We start from the raw sequence: 24,981 nt of genomic DNA, 5'->3' as shown, positions 1-24,981 counted from the left end.
TGGTAACCTTAAGTCTATTGTTTACAAGTGTCGTAAATAGAAGGATTTTATAATACTATTTTGTTGTTTCCTCATAACGGACATATGTCTTGTTTATACAAATCGCTCATGTACATGTATTTTATGTTTATATCGAATGACCGTTATTTTTTATTAACGTAATTGTGTTCTTTTGAATAACAAAAACAAATCTATAACAAGAAGTAATTGTAACAGGTTGCTGTTACGAAGTCTCCCAAACAAAGCTCCCATTAATAAATAACTCGCCATTCATATGGTCCCATGTTCATTTGATTTGATTTTGTGTCCCATACAAGAATATATATGGCTTACATAAAGGCAACAGTAGTATACCGCTGTTCAAAACTCATAAATCCATGGACAAAAAACAAAATCGGGATAACAAACTAAAACCGAGGGAAACGCATTAAATATAAGAGGAGAACAACGACATAACACTAAAATGTAACACATATAGGCAAAATCACACGAGAATAACAAATATAACATATATATATAACATCAAAACCAAATACATGAATTTGGGATAGACAAGTACCGTGACACGTCTTATCGCAATGTGAATTTACACTCAAAAATAAGAGAAAACAAACGACACAACGTAATAATGTAATACACACAGAAACGAACTATAATATAACAATGACCATATTCCTGACTTGGTACAGGGCATTTTTAAAGGAAAAAATGGTGGGTTGAACCTGGTTTTGTGGCATGCCAAACCTCGCACTTTTATGGCCATTACGAGTGGGGATGTCCACCATTTACAAGTATTCAAACAGGAGGGGGTGGTGATGACCCCCAGGGACTTTACCTACATTTCATTTGATTTGTTTTATTGTCCCCTACAAGAATATATATGGTTTAGGGGTGGGAATGTTGACCGTTTACAAGTTTTCAAACAAGAAGGGGTGGAGTGACCCCCTCAGGACTTCTCTTTTATATCATTTCATTTGTTTTATTGTCCCCTACAAGAATATATATGGTTTAGGGGTGGGGATCTGTACCGTTTACAAGATAATAGCACATTTTCAAATTGAACAGGGTGGCGGCGACCCCCAGGAACTTCCCTTTAATTTCATTTGATTAGCCTTGTTGTCCCATACAGGAATAAATATGGTTTAGGGGTGGGGATGTTGACCGTTTACAAGTTTTCAAACAAGAGGGGGTGGGATGACCCCCTCGGGACTTCCCTTTTATATCATTTCATTTGTTTTATTGTCCCCTACAAGAATATATATGGTTTAGGGTGGGGATGTTGACCGTTTACTAGGTTTTAAACAAGAGGGGGTGGGGTGACCCCCTCAGGACTTCCCTTTTATTTCATCTTCATTTGTTTTATTGTCCCCTACAAGAATATATATGGTTTAGGGGTGGGGATCTGTACCGTTTACAAAATAATAGCACATTCTCAAATTGAACAGGGTGGGGGCGACCCCCAGGAACTTCCCTTTAATTTCATTTGATTAGCCTTGTTGTCCCATACAGGAATAAATATGGTTTAGGGGTGGGGATGTTGACCGTTTACAAGTTTTCAAATCGATAATCCTAACAGTGTATCAATAATAAGAGTATTTTATTTTGTGTTATTTTTTTACAGCGTTGACGACGTCTCATTTATTCTCTTAGCCTTTTCCATGTACATGGCAATAATGACATGCGTAACCATCAATTCCTGATGAACTTTGATGTGTATTTTGTCTATTGAATTCAGTTTGGTTGATTGTGTAATGGCCTAACCATTAAGAATAACCGATGATTAGCCTCAAGCAGAAATGACTATCAGGTCCTGATACTTTAATCAAGAACCAATCTAACAAATAGTAAAAAGCTGAAAATACAAAACAAAATACAATTTTACAATGTGTTGAATTAATGTTATAATGTAGGAAACGTAACAAATAAATACTAGTACAGTCCAATGAACGCAAAAACAAAGCTGCAATAACAAAGGTGAAATTTCCCGTATATCACGGATAAAGAGTTCAAATATGTGATAAACGGTTTGAAGGCATCACATACAAAGTTATTAATGTAAATCACTCTGTGATTAGCCATAAATTGTGTCCAAGATGACGATTGTCCTTAAATGTTCTCCAATTTTGTGATAACCTTACAGTTCAGTTTTAGATACGTGTGAGAAAGTTTACGACTAAAAAACAAGGATTCTCCCCGGTCGTTAAAGCTTGTTAAACGGGAGAACAACAGGTCCTTACGTTGGAGAAATCTAGTTATCGCCGATGTATAATTGATTTGTTGCTGGTTTGCAACAGATATTTCCTCTGAAACGCCCTGTTTTTGGTGTACAGCAAGGGTCTCCTCTAAAACGCCTTGTTTTTGTATGCCAGTTACTGTTCCCAGATCTGGGAATAAAGTAAATTCTGGTTACTAAGTATCTGTAAGCAGCTGCTTCTTTGACTGATAACTTGGATGTTATCTCAAAAAAAAAAATCATGGGCTGTTCAATTTAACTCTAAGAAAACTAAAAATATTGTATTTACTAGAAGAGAAAGGGAACACCCACCTGTATTTTTTAGGATAAACGGGGAAGTGGTTGAGAAAATAAATATTCACTGTCATCTTGGGATAACATTTCAGTCATCAGCTTCATGGAACTCACATATTGGTATTATTTATAAAAAAACATGCTCTCGCCTATCTGTGCTTCGTTAAGTTAAACATTTATTAGATAGGAGTTCACTTATACGTATGTATTATGCTTTTATTATACCTATATTAGAGTATGTTGATGTTGTATGGGGCTATTGTTCCCAGGACGAGTCTGAGCTTCTTGAATATATTAAAATAGAAGCCGCTAGAATTATTACAGGTTTACGACGTAATTCCTCCAGACAAAAACTGTATATAGAATAAGGTTTAGAAACTCTGGAGAATACACGTAATAAACATAAGCTTATACTATTCTACAAAATATTAAATGGGATGACACCTGCATCCTTATACGAGTTAGTCCAGCCATATCGCCCCAGACAAACCCCTTATACTTTGAGGAATGAAAATAACACTTTTCATCCGCCTCTTGCTAGAACTAGCTCTTATTTTAATAGTTTCATTCCTTCCACTATAAGACTTTGGAATAGTCTTCCTTTGAGTTTACAAAAATCCACAAGTTTGGGTATATTTAGAAGTGGTCTGGAAAAGTTTTATAGGACTGATCATATATTTAAACCTTTCTACTATGGGATAAGGAAACTTAATATAAGTCATTGTCAACTCAGAAATAATGTTAGCAACCTAAAATTTCATCTGTTTAATCAGTTCGTATCCGAGAACACTTGTTGTGCAAACTGTAATCAACCTGTTGAGGATAACAAACATTTCTTTTTCATTTGTCCTAAGTACAACGATGTAAGCAAGACAGATCCTTCTTGATTCCATCAACTCCATTGCAGATAATGTTGATAGAAATATTGAATTATTACTTTTTGGAAACAGATTATTTTCATATGATATGAATATTGCTATTTCTAAATCTGTTCATAAATATATCAGTGACACTCAACGTTTTGTTTGAAACTTACTTATTTTTTGTTTCATTTAGTTTTATTTTTTATTTTTTTCTCCTCCACTTAAACATTAATTCATTTTATCCACTAAGCAAGCATAGTGTCTCTTTCAAGCCATATATATATATTTCTAATGACTTATAAAGGATATTTGCATGTTTCAAGGTTCTTGAATACATGATGAGTGATTGCCTATATACTTAAATATATTTTGCATTTAGTAAGTAACACTGTAAACATATATTTCCTCGTGTGTACTCATAAGTAGTATGCATGTTCCACTATATTGCATTATTTTAAATACAGTTGTTATAATTGAATTTTACCTTGAACATGTAATATGGAGAGAGCTTTTATAGGATGTGCCTGTTGCTCAATCCTTTTCATATTTGAATGAGTAATATATGTTTAAAATCAAAATCTGTAAGCAAGACATCAGGTGTTTGTAAAGGCAAGTTCAATGCCACGGACGGCACGAACTCTGGGGCTTCATGACTAAGCTCAACCTTAACCGGAGTTTGCGTTTTTCTATTGAGGGACTGTCACTTCCTGTACGGCAGATATTTCAGGATGTTTATTGACGAAAGCTTACAAACTTTCGAGTGGGTCGTCCGTCTCGTCAGGAAGATCGTATAATGCTTGGCTGTCCTCCAGGACACAAGCATCGGCTTCTGCGTCTGTAGCTTCTCTCTGTGCTTCGAAAAGATTCAAATTGTTCTTAAGTTCAGCCCTTTCCCGAATTACATATGCAGCCTCTTGTTCCAGTTGAGCTTTTCTTGTGCGTATGACCTATTGTTCTAGTTGAACTTTTCTTTATGCAGCCTATTCTTCCATTTGAAGTTGTTTACGTAAGGCTTCTTGTTCCATTTGCACTTTTTTACGTAAGGCTTTTTTTCTGTTTGAATGGCTTGTTGCTCTATTTTGGCTTTCATTTGAGTTTGTCTAAACAGAGCCTGGTCCTTTAATACGGCCTCCTGTTAAAGGGTAAAGGCATGTATTTCGCCCAAGACTATTTTAGATTTAGCAGCTTCTGCTATGGCTTCGTACTCTGTGCTAGGCTTGACATGTCGGAGACATTTGAGCTTCCACTATGGGAGGTTTTCTTCACCCTTAGATGTCTCCGTTTTTTGTGGATTTAGCCTGTGTCATGGCAAGGCGATGTTCGTATAAGGTTTCCATGGCTAGGTCCACTTTGGACAGCAAATGTATCCGATGAGAGAGTGCATGCGTCAATGTCCTTTAGTCTGACCAATGTTCTGGTCCTTTTCAGAAAGTTCTGGTATTCATCTGTGAGCCTACGATAATTAGTACAGGCTTTTACAACTTTGTCCTGGGCTGTTGAGAGTTGCTGGAGCTCGTTAGGAGGCGTGGTGACTTCTAATAACTGGGATTCTATATCTAACCAGAGGGTCTTTAGTTCCTGACAGAACCTGTCACGTTTTTCTGTGAATGTTCACTGGCGGGATTTTCATCTACATTCGACGGATTTTCGCTAGGCTGTCCACCATCTATTTGCAGCTGCGCCACTGTTTTGAGCTCTGTTTCGTCTAAGGGTCATCTTGGCGTTCTGCGTGATCATAGTCCATGTTTCCTAATCAACTTACGGATAGTAAGCTGTTGCCAACGTAAGTGGTTTGCTGTCTGGTACACACAAACTGTGTTGCGTACTGCCGATGTAACAGCTAACAACGTTGCTACGTTGTCGTTCCTTGTCTGGATATGTATGGACAGGTTATCGTCAATTTACTGCACGCCGAGGAATGACGTTTTATTGCAGGGCACAACAGGAAGGCTGTAGATTAGAACTGACGTGGAGTGGCGTAATCTGTGAGACACACCCGGCAAGTCGTAGACTTTTTACTGTAATGGTCTGACCATTAAGAATACCGGCGATTCAGCACAAACGGAAAAGACTACCAGGTGCAGAAACTTTAATCAAGAACCAATCTAACAAATGGTAAAAAGCTGAAAATACAAAAAGAATTTTTACAATGTGTTGAATAAATGTTATAATGTATGAAACGTCAAAACAAATAATATCACAGTCCATTGAACGCAAAATAAAGCTGCAATTACGAAGGTGAAATTTCCAGTATATCACAGATAAAGAGTTCAAATATGTGATGAACGGTTAAAAGGCATCAAATACAAACTTAGTAATGTTACTCACTCTGATGACGTTTGTCCTGAAATATCTTCAGTTCTGTGATGACCTTGCAGTTCAGTTTGAGATAACGTGTTAGAAAGGGAATAGGTACATGTAACGATGATAACGATATTTGAAGTTTTATACGGTTTAAAGATGAATAACACTCCTAGGTCAGGAACAAATAAACATATTGAGAATATAATTTAACGAACTATGTAAATTGAGGAACGAGTTAACAGAATATATTGATCGTTGGTTACTTAACGTCCAAAGCCTAATTGGTCAGACATGTTCAAAATGAGAGCAATATACAATAAATACAGTAAATTTTGTCCGCATGAAGGTCGGGGAAATTTGGTCTGCCACTGAAAAATGAGGGTATATTTTAATGGCACCGATATTTTACCTTGCAAAACGACACCTACGGACCCCGAATATAGATATTGCATTGGTTCATGAAATGCAGAGAGCGTGCAAGGCATTATATTTAAAGTCCCCATTCTGACTAGACGTGGCTATGTACTTGGACATCCTGCACATCCATAAGACAACCCACTTTGTCAAGGGTTTCACTTGCACGTAAAAAACACGTTGTAGATTTCGAAAAAGAGCAGGCTAATGCCGCTACAAGGTATCACTTGCACCCGCAAAGTGAAAAGGGATTAATTTAAGTTGCAATAACTTGTTTCCCAATCCACTATAAATAAATATGTATAAACCTTAAGGGTTTCACTGCCAGTCGAAAGAAATCAAACTGCCCATTTTTCTATTTTCCAGTCACTCTTTAGGAGAATTGAAATTTGAAGTCTGTAATACATTCAACAGCACATATTTGTATTTGTAGAAATAGTATAATATGAAAACTTAAATATTTTCCTGGAATAATCGCCTATGCGAAATGCAAATCTCTGTAATATTTGCTGTGTGCTTAATCTGAGTACATTAATGTGTATTTTGGTGTTGTTTTTATTTTTTTTGTTTGCTCCACCTACGATAGTAGAAGCGCATAATGGTGTTTATTTCGGTCTTTGTGTTCGTTCCTTCGTTCGTCCGTCCATCCGTCTGTCCCGCTTCATGTTAAAGTTTTTGATCAATGTTGTTTATGCTGAAGTTGAAGTCCAATCAATTTGAATCTTAGTACACATGTTTGTATAACGATGACTACATATAAAGCATACTTTTTGGCACTCTACAGATATTTGATAAAGTGATGACAGTTTTAAGTCTAGAGGCAAATATCATGGTAATGCTATTTACTTTACACAGTTTGTACTAGACTAAACCGAAAATAGATTTTCTATATTTTTCTCAGTTTCAAATTGCAAAGCATCAACACGCAAAATACAAGTCATTTTTAGAATCATATTAAAAAAAAAGTCTTATAAAAAGCTGTTCCATAAAAGATCACGCTAAAATTTGTCAGTTGTTATATCTTTAACAAGCATGTTGGTTATTTGGATTGTGGTCCTTCATATGGTGATATAAGGATTAACCCTGCCACATTTCTTGTATTGTCCCATTTCTAGAGCATGTAGTTCCGTCGTTGTCGTTGGGTCCTGCCTATCATATTTGTTTTTCATACATTGTTGTGTTGTACATTAGGCCGCTGGTTTCCTCGATTGAATTGTTATATACATTTGTATGCCAGGGTCTTTTATAGTCGACTATACCGCATGGATTTTTCTCACTGTTGAAGGTCGTATAGCTGCCTATAATTGCTTTCATCCAATCCATTTGAACTATGGAGGATAGTTGTTTCACTGGCAATCCTACCGCATCCCTTTATTTTTATGTACATGTAGGTAGATAAAATGAGTACTTAGTATTGTTGTACTTTAGTGATCCGAATAGGATTTCTCTGAACTTCTATCAATCTGATAATCTCAAAAAATCTCTAAAGTAATTCACAATATAATGTTTGTAGCATATAAAAGTAATTAAAAAAATAGATTTTATTGTAATTTTATATGATTGTAAAAGTTTGAAATATTAACGCATCTTTTAAAATAAGACCCTGTCGCGTTTTAAACAAAATGTGCGCTGGTTTACCGTTTACATTCAAATATAATTGCAAAAAAGCATTGTATCCTTAATTAAAAAACAATCAAAAACAATCCAATAAATCGGTTATCTGATTTTCATCATATTGATTTTGTAAAATTTCAGATGCTCGACAAAAAATCTCAACGCCTTTTTGGACAATTTCGCTTCACTGACTCGACACAATCACTTCTAATTATGACTCACAGCTGTGATATTTCATTATCAATATACAGAAAACCTGATAATCGGTACTTACACGTACTTAACCGAAAATACAATATAACCTTCGCTTTATGCATCTTGATCATTTTTTGAGTATCCAACTGCAATTATTAATATCACTTGAGTACAACGACAGTTCAGAATGAAAATACAAAATATAACTTTGACCTTTAAGTAGCTTCATGTTGTTTAGGGGGCCAGCTGAAGCCTGCTTCCAGGTACTGGATTTTCCAGTTGTGTTTATGACACATTGGTGGACTTGTGCTGTTTTCTGTTCTTTGGTCGGGTTGTTGTCTCTTTGACATATTCCTCGTTTCTATTCTCAATTTAACTATAGATATTTGCATTTATTTTTACATGAAAGTCTTAATCGACAAAAAGGATTCACTCATAAAAGAAATAAAAACATTGTTTTCTTAATGTATGTGTCTGAATTCAATAATTAAAATCTAAATGACGCAATTTTGAATTAATTGTAGGTCGGTATGATGTCACTGTAAATTACCGAAGTAAAAACAGTAAAGAAACTCCCGAATCAACAGTAATTGCATTTTACGCCTTCATGTCAAAACTATTAAGAAACCCGAGAGTTGGTCGTCGACTGGTATTTGATGTAGCAAAAACAAACCAGGGAAGTGGATATAACAGTCATACAGGCGTATTTACTTGTCCAAAGACTGGGATCTACGTGTTTGTGTGGGTAGTTAGATTGTATTCTGCAAGACATTCAACTGAGTTAATGATTAATAATTCCGTTTACGGATCCCTTTACCTCCGCAACGGACATACCGATGGTACAGTTAGCGGTACCGTTGTTGCACATGCGTCGAAGGGTGATAGTGTTTACGTTCGTATACACTCTACCAACGAGGGATCAGGTTATATCAACAGTAATACATACGGTAAAACAACATTTTCTGGATGGTTACTGAACTAAGCAAATTGGTACTAATAAATGAGTTATATCGAATGTCTTCTACATTTTTCGTATAGTTTGATTACAAAGCATTTTCCATACTGAAATATAGATATTATTACCGTCCGTTTTCTCGTCTGAATTGTTTTACCATTGCGAAATCTGGGCCTTTTATAGCTGACTATGTGGTGTGGGCTTTTCTCATTGTTGAAGGTCGTACGGTGATCTATAGTTGTTAATTTCTGTTTTATATGGTGTCTTTTGGAGATTTGTCTCATTCGTAGTCATACCACATCTTCTTTTTTATATTAATGGCTTGATTTATAAAATATAGAACGAATATATTAATATGCACCCATAAACGACACCACTGTATTACAGGCTCCTGACTTGAGACAGGCACATGTATAATGTGGCGGGGTTAAACTAGTTTAAAGGCGCGTCAGTCCTCCCCATAACTGCTGGGCCAGTTGTGTTACAGTACCACCTAAGTACAAGCTATAAAAATTCAGTTGAAAAGGGCTTAAGTTCATCGATGCAAATTTTGAAAGAAAACAATATTTACGTGTATACCAAAACGATATGTAAAACAAAACTAATAGTGTTCCCTCGTAGATTGCCGGTATAATGCACACAAAAGAATTCAGAAAAAAATATATTAGCAAAAGGGATTAATGCGAGTAAATCGTTTAATTTTTCTTAAATGAGCAACATAACGACATCCATAAACGTTTACTCATATTGAGTTGAATGGACAACATTTTTTCATTTTGTTTTCTATTTTATTTGTATTGAATGTTTTACGATTTCAAGACATTCACAAATGAGAAAAACACATACCGCATAATAAGCTATAACAGGCACATGCATGACAAAACGTGAAGCAATTCAAATTACAGGCTGGCTTTAAAATAATTCAAAAAGAAAATAAAATAAGTGAACATTGTCATAGAAATGCGCTTGAACATGAACACACACTTTAATACAAAAAGTCATGTACAATTAATAAATATGTACGAAAACAGCTAGAAAAATATGGCATGGTATAATTGGTTGCAAAAATTCGATATTTTTCATTTAAATGCAATATTTTATATCTAATTGATATATTTCTTCATTTAAATGCAATATTTGTTCATTTGAATGGTATATTTTTTTCATTTAGATGCAATATTTTTTATTTAAATGGTAAAATTTTTCATTTAAATGGTATATTTTTTTTCATTTAGATGCAATATTTTTTATTCAAATGGTATAATTTTCCATTCAAATGGAATAATTTTTTCCTTCAAATGGTATAATTTTCATTCAAATGCAATATTTTGTATTCAAATGGTATAATTTTCCATTCAAATGGTATAACTTTCCATTCAAATGGTATAATTTTTCATTCAAATGGTATAATTTTTCATTCAAATGGTATAATTTTCATTCAAATGCAATATTTTTTATTCAATTGGTATAAAAAATCATTTGCATGCAATATTTTTAATTCAATCAGCAAGGTATAATAGTTTTTTTATTTTTATGCAATAACTGCATCATGGGAAATTCTTTGACTGCTAAAAGTCAAATTTGCAACAACGTTTGTGATTGGTCGGTATTTCAGTATTTGGATTTTTTTCCCCTTTCTTTTCTAAACTTGAGTGACTAAGAATTAAAAAAACGCGTCAGCCTCAGAATATCGCCCATCTAACTAAAATTTGGCGTTCGTGCGAGCTCGTTCACTGGCAATTTATGCCAATAATGGCCAGGCAGAGCAAAAAATGCGAGTGACAAATAATAATAATTAATTTGACACACAACTTGTTCATGGATAGAAACAGATACCTGCATGCATTGCAAAAACATCTCCAATAAAAACCCTTACTGAAGAAACTCCCCTACAGTCTTCACATTGAAGTGAAAAAATATATAGCTAGTACCCCCTCCCCCTCAAAGTCCAGATACATGTTATTATGACGTTCTTTTGTGCTACATGTATATTATTTTTTTTTACTTTTCTTGATCCTTAGAGACGTTGCAGGAGGGCAAACATAAAAAAGAATAAAAAGCCTTCCAGGACGTTATAATTATTTGAGCTAAGCCACCTCTTTTTTGCTACATGAAGAAAAAAAATCACCTAATTACAACATTAGAACCAGCAGAGACTCCGACGTGACAAGTAGAGACCTAAGCTCCGGAACTAATTCTTTAATAAAGACAATTCAGGATCAATTGGAACCAGTTACTAACCCATGTTACAACAATAGTCCTATGACATATATATGACTTCACTGTATGAGGCGTGAACTTCATATTTAATACTATCTATAATATGTGCTCTCATTTATCATGCCAAGAAATCCTAGCTAAAAATTCCGGTCGACCTCCTACGGCACCCATTAGAAGTTAAAGATTTGATTTCATTCAACAAATTATTAATTTATGACATTCATGTACGTGTCGCTTAGAACACAGCCATATACCAAATGGTCAATATTAATCATTCATGTAATTTGCTCTATGGGGTGATTGCAGAATTTCAACGGAGGCAATTTCTTGGCATGGGAGAAAGGTAGAAAGACCATTCACAATTTGTTTTACATTCGTTTTTCTCTTTTAATTAAATAAAAAGAAAAATAAACCTTTCAAATGTAGTGTTCATAAGATAAAAATATTCCCTGTGGACCCCCCCCCCTTTTTTTGTGCTCTCTATTTTCAACCCTCGAATTAAGCTTTCCAATCTAATCAAAATTAAAACCTTGCTTTCTAACCAATCTGTTCATGTACCTGACCGGCAACTTTCTTTATTTAATACGAAAATCTACAGGGCCGTTATACACATGCATGTTGTTTGCTTGGAGTATACGCCCGAAAAAAAAAGAAATAGCCTAACTCCAAGATACTATAGTCCTGCATCATGTGATTTTTACCACACGGAGCTTACATTAGAGTAAACACCGAATATGGAAAGTGAAACTACAATTCCAAACATAAAGTCCGAAGGCACAAATGAGAAAAAGAAGGGTTTTTTTTTTTTGGCAAAGGGTGCCGGTGTAATTCTCTCTGTGTTCAATAAAATTAACGGTACCAATTTTCTTGCACCAGATGCGCATTTCGACAATACATGTCTCTTCAGTGATGCTCGTGGTCATAATATTTGAAATCCAAAGCTTATATAAAAGATGAACAGCTATAATCCAAAAGGTCCAAAAAGTATAGCCAAATCCGTGAAAGGAATCAGAGTTTTGCATGAGGGAGATACATTCCTTAATTTATAATAATTTATATCATTTTGTAACAGCAAATTTTAATAACACCAAAAATCCGTATTTTCATGCCAGTACCGAAGTACTGGCTACTGGACTGGTGATACCCTCAAGACTAATAGTCCACCAGCAGAGGCATTGACCCAGTGGTAGTTATAAAATAAACGGTACCAATTTTCTTGCACCAGATGCACATTTCGACAATACATGTCTCTTCAGTGATGCTCGTGGCAAAAATATTTGAAATCCAAAGCGTAATATACATGAAATATTTGCCACAGTATTAGAATGTGAGCTGTTTTATAAACGTTTTTTATGGTATGACAGTAGGACGATAAGCTGGATAAATATAAAAACTACACGGACAATTACTCTTAAGGATGTTTGCTCCTCCATTTTTTTTAATTTTTTGCCAGATATTCGAATTCCTCTGGTTTTATCCATGTATTGTCATTAAAAAAATTTGCCCACTAACCCCTACTTTTCTTTTCATAATTTTATTACATAAAGTTTAAAACGATAATTTCAAAATTTTATAAAATTCTTGTTATTTTTTCATAGTTTTTGAAACAAATAAGGTGCCAATGTTAAATATATGAAAAATCTAGAGAGAACTATTTCCCGCCAAATTTTCAATGGCTTATATCTCGAAAACAAGCACACAGACCCTTCATTTTTTTCTACTATTTTAGTTACTTTATTTATATACTATCAATTTATGATAGTCTTTTAAAAAGCTTGTTATTTTTTAACAGAGTAGCGAACATCCTTAAGGGACAATTATTTGGTATTCTAGGGAAGGGTTTTTGACTGATTAGTGTTTAACGCTACTTTCAACACTATTGGGCTATTCCGTGTTGGTCAGTTTAAATCTATAAATGAAGGATGGGGAAGGGAAGGGAGGGCATTATTATTCATTTCAATCTGTCGCTTATCATGCCAATTTTTCAGCCCTTACCAGGCAACCATATTCATTAATGAAATCCCTCTGTCCCCACCCGAACAAATATATAAATATAAAATGGCTCTTATTTACAATTGTAACACAAGTTTAAATTGATTGATTGTTGCTAATTTTAACACCCAGTGACAAATATTTCATGCTTGTTCATGAAAACACGAGTTAAAAAGTCAGGTATATAATATAAAAACGAAGAGCTGGAATGTGATTGCAAAAACATGTAAATAAACTCATCACAGATACCAGGAGGACTAAATTTTGTATATACGCCAGACGCGCGTTTCGTCTACAAAAGACTCATCAGTGACGCTCGAATCCAAAAAAATTAAAAAGGCCAAATAAAGTACGAAGTTGAAGAGCAATGAGGACCAAAATTCTTAAAAGTTTTGTAATCCACCGGAGTTCAAACATGAAGTTGTTGTAAGCAATTATAGACAATCGTAAGGTCTTCAACAATGACAAAAACCTGATACTGTATAAAGTCGTCTATAAAAGGCCCGACATGAAAATGTAAACAATTCAAACGAAAAAACTAACAGCCTAATTATATATAACAAAACAATATACAAAATATCAAATATGAGTCGAGACATGAACCAACGACAACCACTAAACTACAGACTCTTGACCTTGGACAGGTAAACAAAGACTATGGCAGGGTTGATATAGAAACGAAGATGTGGTATGATTGCAAATGAAACAACTCTCCACAAGAGACCAAATGACACAGAATTCAACAGTTATAAGTCACCATACGGCCTTCGACAATAAGCTAAGCATACATCGCATAGTCAGCTATAAAAGGCCCCGAAATCACAAAGGTAAAACAATTGAATCGAGAAAGCTAACGGCCGAATAAATGTACATATGCACAAAAAAATGAACGAACACAAATATGTATAACAAAGCAACAAACGGCAACCACTGAATTACATGCTCCTGACTTGGGACAAGCACATACACACAGAATGTGGCGGGGTTAAACATGTTAGCGGGATCCCAAATTCTCCCTCTAATCTGGGACAGCGGTGTAACAGTACAACATGTTTGTGAGCACTCAATGCATCCCGAATATGGGACAGTGGTATAACAGTACAATAAAATAACAACCTGTACAATCAGTTGCAATTAGATTAACTTAAAAGATCGAAACGAGACACAGACAAACAAACTAATTTTAAGACAATAGACACAAAGCACCGACATGCAATTACTGGAAATTTGCCGCGAGTAAAAGCTAATAACAACTAGAACTGAAACAAATCTTTAGCTCTCAAATAGTACACAACACGCGCGGCAAAGGATTAAAAAAAAAAGAAAACAGCCTGAGAAACGTCTAGTTTACGTTGTATATAGATATAAGAAGATGTGGTATCAGTGCCGTGAGACAACTCTTCATCCAGCCTTGGCTCAAACCGAACAGGAAGTCATAAAGGGTCCCAAAAAAATGACTAGTGTAAAACCATTTAAAGTCTAATCTACTTTTGAAAAAGGTATACTTGCATATATATCTTTATACAATGGAAGTTTTTGAAAAGTGTCCCGAACGTTATGACCATCGAAATTTTGCAATAGAAATACTAGATAGGACCACAAGATTTGAATGAAACAGCCAGTGTAAGACTCGCACGAACGCCAGATTTAGTTAGAGGGGCGATATTCTGAAGCGTTTTTTTTAATTATTGGTCACTCATGTTTAGAAAGAAAGGGGAGAAATCCAAACAATTATCGACCAATCACAAACGTTGTTGCAAATTTGACCTTAAGACGTCAAAGAATTTCCCATAATGCAATTATTGCATATAAATAAAAAAAAACCTATTATACCAATTGAATAAAAAATATTGCATTTGAATGAAAATTATACCATTTGAATGAAAAATTATACCATTTGAATAAAAAATATTGCATTTAAATGAAAAAATATTGCATTTAAATGAAAAAATATATCATTTAAATGAAAAATTATACCATTTAAATAAAAAAATATTGCATCTAGATGAAAAATATACCATTCAAATGAAAAAAATATTGCATTTCAATGAAGAAATATACCAATTAAATATAAAATATTGCATTTGAATGAAAAAATATCGAATTTTTGCAACCAATACCATGCCATAGAAAAAAAGACATAGAATTTAATGATAATTTTATTTTCTTTGTTCGGGATTTTTGTTTTATCTGTTTTTTTTGGGTTTTTTTTTTTTTTTTTGTATTTTCTGTTTTAAAGAAATAACATTAATTTTAGTTCATTCTTCATTTAATATAACTTACTATTCCGTTCATTAAAAAGAAAATGTTAAATATTTTATCTTAAAAAAGGTATACAATATGTATACTTTTTGGTTAAATGTTAACTTTCATTATTACAAATATGTGACAAGAAGATATAAAGAATGCAGTAAAGTTGTAACAACGCCGTTGAAAGGTGAACCATGTCTTATATTATCGTTGTTTTTGACGAGAAAATACAGTAGGGTCAAGATTGGGAAGGTTAAATATCAGAACGTCCTATGTAAATACCATATATGTTACCCGACATATTATACCACCAACATCACTACATGTATTAGATAGCACTGTAACATATGAAACGAGAGTTTGTGGAGGTTAAATATCAGAATGTCCGATGTAAATACAAGGTACAATACCCGAATCATACTATAATTGACCTTTTTACATATGTGAGATAACACTATAACACATGAAACGAGAGTTGTAAGTTAAAAAAAAAAAACACGTATTATAACCACTGACGTCTACTTAGCTTGGATTAAAAACAATTGTGCTGACTTCAAATCAGTTTAAAAGTAACTGCAAGGTAAGTCTTATAACTTTGCTTCACACAATAGATTAAATGTGAAGAGAGATAAAGCATACCCTAAAATAATCACACACAGAAATGATTCTTTTTTGGAACCAATAAGATTGTCATCAAATTAAGGTTTGAAATTCTGTATACATTTATATTATCATATATGTGTTTGTCTTTCGACATTATACACTATTGGGTAGTTGCTTAACTATTGAGAACTATTGTCGCAAACAGTAATCAAATAGCACGTGCTTGAGTGTGTATAATGTCATACTATGTTAGACAGAAGACCTCAATATATGTATAGTTTTATAATATACAATGTAGTAGGAAGCATTTAAGCAACTCTGATGTTACTTTGTCCATTTCGATAGAAAATTAAGTAGTAAGTAAGCAATGCTATTTTCCGACATCTCGCTTATCTCTCGTTTGCTTGCTTGCAAATGTCGTTTTACGCGGAAACTCTTTTGTATTGAACATGTTATAATTAAAGAATGCAATGTCGGCCAAGATGTTATAATGCCGACATATCAGATTGCTCTAGATCTACTTTGTAGGTATATTTATTTTAAGAAATCTTAATGCAAAATATGATACTATTTATGATGTCTTCTACTATAATTCTGACAATTTCATATTGTTTTGTATAGTTTATACACTTTTTTTATGAAACGGATAACGCCTAAACTGTGACCATACCTTGTATTAAAAATGCCATAATGCGGGGTTCACACATTGCCGATTATTGCTCCCGTTTGAGATCAGACAGCAATACGACACGAAAAGTGAAAAAGTCGGATTAGTATCCTCAATTATCTGGAATGTCCTATCATTGTCGGAATGCAGTCGTTTTAGTTCGTAACAGATTCCTACGGGTCGGGAAGGGCGAATAGTTCGGCAAAGCACCCCGACATTTAGGTGCGTCCCGTAGCATTCGGGGCAACTCAGCCGATTTTGTCAAGTCGGATTACAATCGTGGCTATGTCGTGACAGATTCTGCTGTATCGGATCGAATTCCGAACAATGTTTTGTGTATTCTGGCCGGTGTCCTGTGGAAAGGGAATGATCTGGAGTAATTTTTCATAGCTGTTTTTCTGCCGATTGAGTCCAGATTGCATCCAGATCTTGTCGATTGCAAACCGTTTTTTGCCGAAACCGTTCCGAAACAGTCCCGTTATTAATACGAAATTCGTCAATGATACCCACGTCAGAGTCCCGACAATTACAGAATACAATACGACTGAGACCGTACAAAGCTGTTTGCAATGCGATACAGCGGACCGTGATAGGATTACGTTCCGACAGTACTTGAGCATCCCGAATATGCCGACAGTTTTTGAACGGATAACTTCCGTCAGCGTCGGTTCACTGTCGGGTCACTGTCTGATCTCTGTCGAATTACATTCGGCAGAGTCGGGACGCAGTCGTGACAGACTCGGTCGAATTTTACTTGGCGAAAAATACGAATCGCATAAGAAGCGGATTCAGAACGAGATTATCGGGACATATTCGCTTGGAAACGGTTGAATATCGACGCTTCCTGAAAACTATCTGATTGTTGTCGTGATCAAATTATTTTTTTAACAAATTTTAATTAAAGTTTGAATTTCCATCCACGATTCACAGGATCTTGATCAAACTTTTAATAAATTTTAGTCGGGAATGGTCCTGTCAAGGACGGTAGTAAAAATCGTGAATGTGTGACCCCAGCTTAAGTATAATATAAAAATAATGATGTGGGAAAGTCGATAAAATGCATTGGATCAATTGATAATAACCATGTGTATCCTTGCGTCCTTATGTGGCTAATGACCTACTATTTGTTTTAGGACATAGTTTAGTTACAATATACTGACCTTACATAACCTATCATTTGATAACGTGACCTATGAAAGTGATAATAAGTCATACTAAATTATGTCAACATCTAGAACGTAATATTTCATAGTAATCCTTTTATTTGTATGTAAATAAGTTTACAAGTTGGTTTTCATTTTGACATTGTTGGCTTAGTCTGGACACGAGTTAAGGTTTGTGAACACACGGATTCTTTTTGTTTTTCCTGCCCTGTCTCTTTAAATCTTACAGAGTGACGCAATCGTTGTTTTTATGGTTCTAATATATAGCACCATTATCATGATTATAATATTATATTCTTATTTTCTGGTATGGTATTGTTCAAGGTTTCACGAATTGTAACACCATTTTTTACGTGTGGAACTGGATCTGCTTTTCATATACAATATATTACCATCTGATATCCCCCCGTTTTATGTAGGGTCATTGTTGATCAATCTTGTGTATTATGTACTCTTGTTTGGCCTTTTCTTTCGAAGCCGTTGCTTTGTCAGTTTAGTACCGACGCTTTAGCTTGAAAGACCGTTTAGTTTCCTTCACATTTTTGTTCTGCAAGTGTAGGCAGACGGCACGAAGTTACGAATTTAACACAAACTAGCTTGACACCGCGAACAATCTAATTACGTAACATTATGTTTTTCGCAATAGACTCAACAGTTACATGTATCTTTTTCGAGCCCCGTAGATATATAATGAATATTATTCATAAAAAAATAAATCATTCGAAATTAATTAATTTGAATTTGATTGCAGAATTATATTACTTAAAATATGGCATTCGATTTGGAAAAAATAAAGAAAATTAGAGAGAGTTTAAAACCTGTTCCCTTACCGGAACATGATGGAGTTGGTTATCCATCTTTCCTTCCATTCAGAGAGAAAGGAGCCGAACAAGCTTTAAAAGATATCACTAATTTCCAGTCAAGAGATACAGACATTATGATATGCACGTATGCAAAGTCAGGTATTTATCTGTAACATTAAACAAACACGAATGATTAAAATTAAGCTCGAGTCATATGAGTTAATATTCATGTATTATATTCGGACTCGACGCGCTTTGTGTGCATTTTGTGTTGTTTGTGAAATTATTATTGAAATTTTACAGATATGTTTTCCATTTTTAACCGGATTTTTGTGTCAAAAATGTCGGTTATTGATTTGGGTATGTACGGCGGGCGGGCGGGCAGTAGGGCAGTAGGGCGGGCAGGCGGCAACCAAATGTTGTCCGTGCATTTACTCATGAAGCGTTCAACCAAACCTTTTAAAATTTTAATATGTTGTTACTGACAACAAAATGGAGGTCAAGTTCAATAATGGCGATTTTGACTTTTACCGTTCAGGAGTTACGGTTCTTGAAAGTTTAAAAAATGTTGTGTCCGTGCATTTACTCATGAACCGTTCAACCAAACCTTTTAAAATTTCCTATTAGGAGTTTTGGTCCTTGTAATATTGATAAATGCCAGAACACAAACAAATGTTAAAGATTCCGGTTTACTGTCATTTTGACAGCTCTTGTTGTATGTTGTCTAGTTTAATAAACATGCATAAAATTGAGAATGGAAATGGGGAATGTGTCAAAGAGACAACAACCCGACCAAATAAAAAACAACAACAGAGGGTCACCAACAGGTCTTCAATGTAACGAGAAATTCCCGTACCCGGAGGCGTCCTTCAGCTGGCCCCTAAACAAATATATACTAGTCCAGTGATAATGAACGCCATACTAATTTCCAAATTGTACACAAGAAACTAAAATTAAAATAATACAAAACTAACAAAGGCCAGAGGCTCCTGACTTGGGACAGACGCAAAAATGCGGCGGGGTTAAACATGTTTGTGAGATCTCAACCCTCCCCCTATACCTCTAACCAATGTAGAAAAGTAAACGCATAACAATACGCACCTTAAAATTCAGTTCAAGAGAAGTCCGAGTCTGATGTCAGAAGATGTAACCGAAGAAAATAAACAAAATGACAATAATACATAAATAACAACAGACTACTAGCAGTTAACTGACATGCCAGCTCCAGACTTCAATTAAACTGACTGAAAGATTATGATTATGCATGCATTTAACGATGTTAATATCCATTTTCCCAGGAACACATTGGATAAACGAAATCACCAGTATGTTAATCCGAAAAACAGCAGAACTCGATAATAAAGACAAAGCTACGACGATGCTGGAAACCATTTCCGACTTTTCTGTCACGAATGACCTTCCATCGCCTAGACTACTCAACACTCATTGTCAGTTCCGGTATCTTCCGAAGGGACACATCGTACAAAGGGGCAAGATAATACACATGATTAGAAACCCGAAAGACACATGCGCATCGTACTATCACCATTCGAGGAAAGACAATATATTTCTTAGCTTCTTTGGAACTTGGAATGAGTTTTTCGACTTGTGGATGTCGGCAAAATGTAAGTTATTGATACATTAATAAAAAGAATAAAAATTGTATTTGCGAATGTGTTAGCAATTATTATAGTACACTGATCGAAATCTATGAAGACAGTGGTTAATTCTTGGTACCTTGGCTTTACTCCCCCCTTCCCCCCCCAAAAAAAAAAGTGACTGCTATGCGGACAGATACAATGTAGTGATATATTGAAAATGGAAACAGAGAAGGTGTAACATAGAGAACAACCAAACCAAAGAGCGGAAAACAACAAAAGGCCACCAATTAGTTTTCATGTGACCCCTTAACAAGACTATATATTAGTTCAGCAAAAATGGAAGACACTGACAGACAAAATTCCGCGAAATTAATTAACAAAATTTTTTTTAAAACAAGACTAACAAAAGGCAGGAGGTTCCTGATGTCGCTTGTGTGCATGTTCATGCAGTCGACGTACCACTCGCGAAATTTCAAAACTCTTTGTTTCATTACTTTTACAAATGAACTGCGAATTCGCAGGCATTTTCTACTACAAATAATTATATGTAGGTGGATACTATACATAATAAGTGCATTTTGATTGCCTTATACAATTGGATATTTGTAGGTGCATATGGATCATGGTACACTTATGAAAAGGGTATAGAACAAGCAGAGAAAGACTATCCTGGCATGATATTCACTTGCTCTTATGAGGAAATGAAAAAGGTTTGTGATTGTATATTTTATAATCAATATAAATTAATCTCCAACCAAATATAACCTTAGTTTGTATTCTTGGTTTATGCCTAATCACATACAAGATGTCGATAAATGATTATGTAACCTGTATCTGCACTCAGTTAGAATTGTTTTTTTATGAAAGCACGATTGTTTGCTGTTCATTATTTCAGATGACAGTAGTGAAAGCAATATATTCTTATACATTATCTCTCGCCCCGACAAAATTTTAACTGTGTGTTTCATTATTGTAATTCATTGATTTACATGTAACAAGATTTTCAAAATGAGATACGCGTAATAAGACGGCTCTTTTTAAGTTTACAATATATTGTTATGTATTTAGAACTCTTTGAGCTGGATATGAATTCTAAAAAACTTAAATAACATGCTGTTCGTCATGTTTTATTTTTTATGCATAAACTGATATCTGGCTATAAGTAATTGAACACAATGATATATATTTAATTCAATATACATACATGCAGTCATTTTGAAGTACACTTAAAAAATGTATGTGCATGTGAGCTTGAAACGTGTTGTGTTTCTCACTTTAATGGTTATCTACTTTTTTTAATGGATAATAAAGGACCCCAAAACAGAGATTAGAAAGCTAGCCGACTTCCTAGAAGTACAATGCACAGATAAACTTATAGAAGACATTGTAAAAGCAACATCATTTGAGAACATGAAAGAAAAGAAGATTGATTTTTCAAAAGCTGAGGACGGAATAACATTCATATATAGAAAAGGTAACTTTAATACTCCTTTTTATCTAAAAGGAAACTTAAATATATTTGTCAAAAATATGCCAGATACGTATTCTTTGATTGGCGCATGCTAACTTTGAAACAGCAGCGATGTTTCTTCGCTAAATTTACATAAGACAGAGGTTCGGAGAAAAGACTGCATGTACATTGTCACTGTTTCGGAGTATGCAATAGGCTGTTTTGCTCCAATTCTAAATAATCTGTATTTTTATTATAATCGTTTAATAAATGAAAAATATTTGGAAATTCAGTATTTAATCTTACAAGCAACTTGAAGGTATTTTTGTGCATTAAATTTAATATCGTTGCTGACATTTCTTTTAAAAGTAACATTTTCCCGTTATGTTATGCACCCAAAATCATGAAGTCAATATAACACGAATTTAAATATTCTTTTATAACATTAAACATTTTCATTAATAAAAACTCATTTCAGTTGTGTTTGTGCTAGACATGCAAATATAGAAAAAAATAAGAGTACATGTAATTCTAGTGTTATGTCTATTCCTATCAATATTTAAGTTAAAAAATCAGAGAAGGCTTACATCATAAAGGATGAAAAAGAATTTAAAATTAAGAAAATGGATGAAAAGAAAAATCAACATCACCATGACAAAACACAATTAACGACGAAACAAAAAACAGCAAACTACAAAGCATTACATGGAAAACTAAAAACTCCGCAACTTGAACCCAACAAACTACAAACGAGTAGGATAATATCTTTTGATTTGAGCAGATAAGTAACTCGAATAATTCAAGCCCTCACCGTCTCCGATTCTCTCTACCTTTCGAGGAATGTAGTGACCGATAGGAAGCGTAATATAACGACTGGATTATTCGGGTTTGCAGATAAGCAGATCTTTTTTAGATTTACTCGAATTAATACATTGCGTTCAATATAAAGCTATCTATTTTGATATCACATTAAAAAGTTATCCTGATATGTATGTAATATTTTCCACATGTTCCACTGTTAGTTTAACATCTCTAAGCCATTCCTCTGGGTTTCTAATGATTATTTTGAACGAACTTCACAATAATAATAAACTGCAGTTTCATGTGCTAGATAAGCCCTGTTGGTTCACTGAAAATATGTAGAATTTAGTTGTAAGCAATTAATAATCAAAACGGAGATTTGCCGAGCGTTTTTCTTGTTTCATAGCGAGAATATACGAAATTCCTATTTTTTTACAATGTACGATTAATATATAATTTATCCTGTAATCTAACATTTAAGTAATGATTGTACATGTACTATTTGTTCTGGCTATGAAGAAATAACATCAAGAAATGTGTGCACCTTGAATAACCCACAAAGCCACATTGTTTAGGTTATGTTATAACAGTCAGTTCTATTCATTAAATTCTAAATTCTATATTTAACGGTATCATCTTGGCAAAGTGTTGATGACGTCACGGACATATGACAAAATTATGTCTATTAGTTAGAGAAACACTGGAAGACACTGGACGTTAATCAACCAAAAGTCAATCAATCTATGAACTAATAGACAAAAAACTTCAAGCCAATCAGAATACGTGTAACATTAAAATTCCATTTTTATAAGAAATAAACGTACGATGATAATAGAAGTTTTTTGCTTTCCAAACCATCGGATAAGAACAACAAGAATTGAACGCCGACCGAAACGACGACCCAGAATTAATCGTTAACAAAAAAAAAAAAAATTTTGACTGCTAATGTATTCTGAATAGGTGCAAGGTACCTTAAGACTTTCTTCATATACTACACTAAAAAGAATGGTGATGTTATCCTTTAAAAAAAATCCACTTTACTTATGTTCATTAATCAAAGTTATATTTTATGAAAATACGTTCATTATCACTATGTTTCAGGAATAGTAGGAGACTGGAAAAAACACTTCACTGTAGCACAAAATGAACAATTTGATGCCCAATATGTTGAAGAGTTTCAAGACTGTTCATACAAATCTATGTTTGATTTAGAATTATGTACAATAAAGTAATAATGTATCAGAATTTCAATTTTCTACGCCAGACGCGGGTTTCGTGTAGTAGATGATTTTTTGTTATTAGTTGTTAGTGGCTTTGAACTAGCTGCCAGTAACTGCAAGTACTTACTCTTAGATCTGTACCTAATGTCTTTTTGTTGTTAGAGTGTACAAGTACTCGGCCACGTCCACTCCGTATTTTTGTTAGATGCACTTCTTGTACATGTATCCATCTGATGAGTTAAGCCTTTTTCAACGGATTGATTGTCATAATTCGTTCTTATGTTGTACTTTTGAACCACTTTCCCAGTTAAGGGGGAATCCGCTTATATGTTTACCACCCCTTCCCACACACACACACATTATATATGTGTGCCTTTCTCATGACCTTGTAATTCAGTGGTTGTCGTTTGTTATTGTTGACTATGCGGTATGGGATTAACTCCTCCATGTTGAAGGCCGTACGTTAACCTATAGTTTTTAATTTCTGTGTCATTTTGTATTGTTGACTATGCGGTATGGGATTAACTCCTCATTGTTGAAGGCCGTACGTTAACCTATAGTTGTTAATTTCTTTGTCATTTGGTCTCTTGTGAAGAGTCGTTTCATTGGTAAGCACTCCACAGTCATCTTTTTTTTCTATAATCATCAGTGAAAATAACATTTTTGTTTTAAGTCAAAAAGGTCAAATAAACCACAAAGCTCATTGAGTACACTACATTTGTGAATGTTAGTGTTAAATAAAGAATTCTTCATCCATGTTGGCGCCAGTTATATCACGTGCTGTTCGGTGTGAGCTAAGGGTCCATGTTGAGGCCGTACTTTCACACATAAATGTTTACTTTTAAACATTGTGACTTGCATGGGGATTTGTCTCATTAAGACTCATATCACATCTTCTTAATTATATCATGTTTATTAACATATCTTGACACTTATATTTAATTTGTTAATTGTTCTTTTTTTCTTTTATTTCTAAGATTTTCAAGTTATAGTTATAAACGCAGAATCGACTAGTCGGCATTTTAGGAACTTAGATCTTAGTGTACTTCCACCTTCAATGCCTTATATTACTGTTCTTCCACACATAGCTTTCAGTATATAACTGTTAACTCCTGCAATAGTGCTATTACTATATGAACAAAAAACGTATTTTTCAAAGCCACTATGTACAATGTAGCACTAGATTATTTAACAATAACATAAGATGTGTAGTTACATCGATGAGACAGCTACTAAACGACAACAAATACACAAAGGACTGTCAGGGGCAGAACACAGTCTTCAACAATATACAGATACCAATATTGTAATCTAACAAATAACTGAAGAACTGATTGGT

At 34.2% G+C, this 24,981-nt stretch overlaps 1 protein-coding gene across 1 annotated transcript; it reads left to right on the top strand.

Annotated features, from left to right (window-relative positions):
• Window positions 1–15,767: 15,767 nt before the first annotated feature.
• LOC143081903 (sulfotransferase 1C4-like) lies at window positions 15,768–23,667 on the top strand. Its single transcript, XM_076257554.1, has 6 exons — window positions 15,768–15,914; window positions 18,519–18,729; window positions 19,869–20,195; window positions 20,781–20,881; window positions 21,483–21,645; window positions 23,524–23,667. Exons 2-6 carry the CDS (start codon window positions 18,537–18,539, stop codon window positions 23,652–23,654), a joined length of 915 nt encoding a protein of 304 aa, XP_076113669.1. The 5' UTR covers window positions 15,768–15,914; window positions 18,519–18,536; the 3' UTR covers window positions 23,655–23,667.
• The last annotated feature ends 1,314 nt before the right edge of the window (window positions 23,668–24,981 follow it).

Source organism: Mytilus galloprovincialis, chromosome 7, assembly GCF_965363235.1.
Source record: "Mytilus galloprovincialis chromosome 7, xbMytGall1.hap1.1, whole genome shotgun sequence".
Taxonomy (NCBI): Eukaryota; Metazoa; Mollusca; class Bivalvia; order Mytilida; family Mytilidae; genus Mytilus; species Mytilus galloprovincialis.
The sequence above is the reverse complement of the archived record's forward strand: the minus strand, read 5'-3'. Positions and strand labels throughout refer to the sequence as shown.